At 46.2% G+C, this 2,759-nt stretch overlaps 1 protein-coding gene across 1 annotated transcript; it reads left to right on the forward strand.

The window, feature by feature from the left end:
- The first annotated feature begins 340 nt into the window (after positions 1-340).
- LOC135158015 (forkhead box protein F1-A-like) lies at positions 341-2,422 on the forward strand. The gene has a single exon (XM_064115257.1). It carries the CDS (start codon positions 1,112-1,114, stop codon positions 2,420-2,422), a length of 1,311 nt encoding a protein of 436 aa, XP_063971327.1. The 5' UTR covers positions 341-1,111.
- The last annotated feature ends 337 nt before the right edge of the window (positions 2,423-2,759 follow it).

Here is a 2,759-nt window from a genome sequence, read left to right on the forward strand (position 1 = left end):
GTTTATTTGCATAATTAATTATGCGCACGCGCGGTCTTCAAGGAGTAGCCTATGTTTCAAGACTGGAAGAGAAAGCCCGAGAAAGATAATGCATGTAGGAGTAGATCAAGAGAAAAAAAACAGTGGGGAAAGATAAAGAGGGTTGAGCGTGAGAATATTAGAAAGAAATACAGAGAGAGGAGGGGGAAGGGAGAGGGGGATTCCTTTCACTTGACATGAAGCAAATGCTTTTTCATCGACGTGGGGGGCGAGTGGCCAGCTCGAAACCCTCTCACTTCTACCTCGCCCTTACACACATACACTTGCTACCCGCCTCATTCACGCACCACGGTCGTATACAACCACTCAGCAATATTATAGTCTGCTAGCTTCAGCTTGGCCTGCGTCAGCGGTAGTGTAGTAACCACGAACACTCGTCTCTTCTTTCATTCACTTGCTTGCTTGGGTGCCCCTCTTTCGCTCCTAAATATTTTTGGGCTAAGGGGATGGTCTTATCTTTTCCGGTATTTTCTTGGAAATTGTTACTATCCAAATTTAGTGTGCTCATCTATGGTTCATCATCTAAGAACAGAAAGTTGTACAACGACCTACCCATTCTCACCTTCGGCTAGCAAACCTATATGGACGTCGAGAATGTTGCAGTATAGACAAATAAACAATGTTTGACTGTGATAAATAACATTGTGTATTGTTTTCCTGCCTCAAACTAGAAAGAAAACACCCTGATTTGTTTGGTAACTCAATGTTACCAAGATACAATGATTGGTCAATAGATAGACGGGAAGATTGGAGTATTATACACATCGCGAGTTGAACTCAACCCCAAGCAGACGATTTGTTTGTTATCGGGATTTATTGGTCGATTACCGCGTCAACTTGAACTATCGCCTTGCTGCTCTAGGGCAGCTAGCTCTTCAAACTCCAATCGCTTACATTTCACTCACGTGTTCTGCTATTTCTTGTAAATTCTGGACTGAGAGAAACTGTGAAAGATTATCTTCTAGAAAAAGCAAGAAGGGGCTGTGGTCTTCGGGGTTTCTACATCTTTACAATACATCTTATTTCGTGCAGAATATCCCGGGATTAGATTTAGTGCTGTCACACTCTCCAGATGACTCAATTAGAGAGCATGTCTGCGACTCTTCATAGCTCGACTGCTATGTCGGGCCAGCATTTGCCGCCATCCCAAGGCCAGAACCAGTCTCCACAACATCATCACCACCACCATCATGTAGCTGCTCATCACCAGCACAATCATCAGCAACCTCATCAACAGCTTCACCACAATCAACCGCAGCAACAACCACAGCAACAACAGCAGCAGCAGCCGCAGCATCAGCAGACGACACAATCCCACCAGCCAGCGGTACCTGCCGTTCAGCCTGCCGACTCGGTCGGCTTGGAGCAGTGTTCGAGCACCGATATCCCGGCCGACTCGCCCACCAGTCAAACAGATAGCGGTGACAAGGCGCTTAACAAGAAGGGTGGGGCTGGTATTCGTCGTCATGAGAAGCCGCCGTATTCCTACATCGCTCTCATCGTGATGGCGATTCAGAGCTCGCCGGCAAAACGGTTGACGCTTAGTGAGATTTATCAGTTTCTCATGCAACGATTCCCATTTTTCCGCGGTCCATACCAAGGATGGAAAAACTCTGTTCGCCACAATCTATCACTCAATGAGTGTTTCATAAAGCTACCCAAAGGACTTGGACGACCAGGAAAAGGACATTACTGGACCATCGATCCAGCCAGTGAGTTCATGTTCGAAGAAGGTTCATTTCGACGTCGACCACGAGGTTTCCGACGAAAATGCCACGCTCTTCGACCTCCTTATACGATGATGAATGCGATGCCTCATCATATGTTAGGGATGGGAGGTATGGATATGTTTGGACAGAACTCTGGCCCCGTTGCTCCCAGTGGATTACCAGGCATGCAAGCTGGTATGAATCATATGGGTCACATGAATGGGATGGAAGGGAACATGAACATGAGTATGATAGGCGGTCCGATGTCGCCACACCTTGCGAACAGCGCACCGAACGCCTGTTCACCAAACGGTGGCTTCATGACCAGCTGCTCGATGTCGGGCGGGGAGTACATCACGGCCAGCAGCGCGGGGACGCCTCCGACTCCGACGGGCCTATACATGAACACTGCCACCATCAGCGGCGGTGGCGGCTTGGGAATGGATTCAACGCAGTGCTCTGTCAGCTATGCCGGAGGTTGGGGGAACACGGCGGCGAATAGTCGGTACATCAAACAGCAACCACCCGAATGCGAGGATGGTTCTCCTCATCCCGCTGCTCTCCAATCTCATGTAGATGCTACCAATTACATCACATCAACGGGATCGCATCATCCAGTACCAGATGGGATAGATATGACTCAAGGTGAGAAGGAAAATGAATTTACAATTTAGGATTTTTAATTTTTTGGTAATTTTACAAGATGTAAGCAATTTTATGTGTTTTTTTTCTGAGTAAATGAAAGTAAATGACACATGCTGATGATGGAGGATGGCAAATATGATTTTGCAGTGGAAAGTGTATAGGGTGAACATGATTGTGGTACACAAAATTTATAAATTACTGCATGCATGATTATGATTTGGTGATGATGATGATGATGATGATAATGATGATGATGATGATGATTATCACGATGAGGACGACACCGACGATAAAACCGATGATGACGATAAGGAAGATAATGTTGAATTGTTGATAGGCTTAAAGAAGTGATTATAATAGTCATTG

The sequence above is a fragment of the Lytechinus pictus genome, unplaced genomic scaffold, assembly GCF_037042905.1.
Source record: "Lytechinus pictus isolate F3 Inbred unplaced genomic scaffold, Lp3.0 scaffold_25, whole genome shotgun sequence".
Taxonomy (NCBI): domain Eukaryota; kingdom Metazoa; phylum Echinodermata; class Echinoidea; order Temnopleuroida; family Toxopneustidae; genus Lytechinus; species Lytechinus pictus.

Excerpts from the sequence above, each read along its gene's own strand:
- LOC135158015 (XM_064115257.1), top strand. The coding sequence starts at position 1,112 with ATGACTCAATTAGAGAGCATGTCTGCGACTCTTCATAGCTCGACTGCT.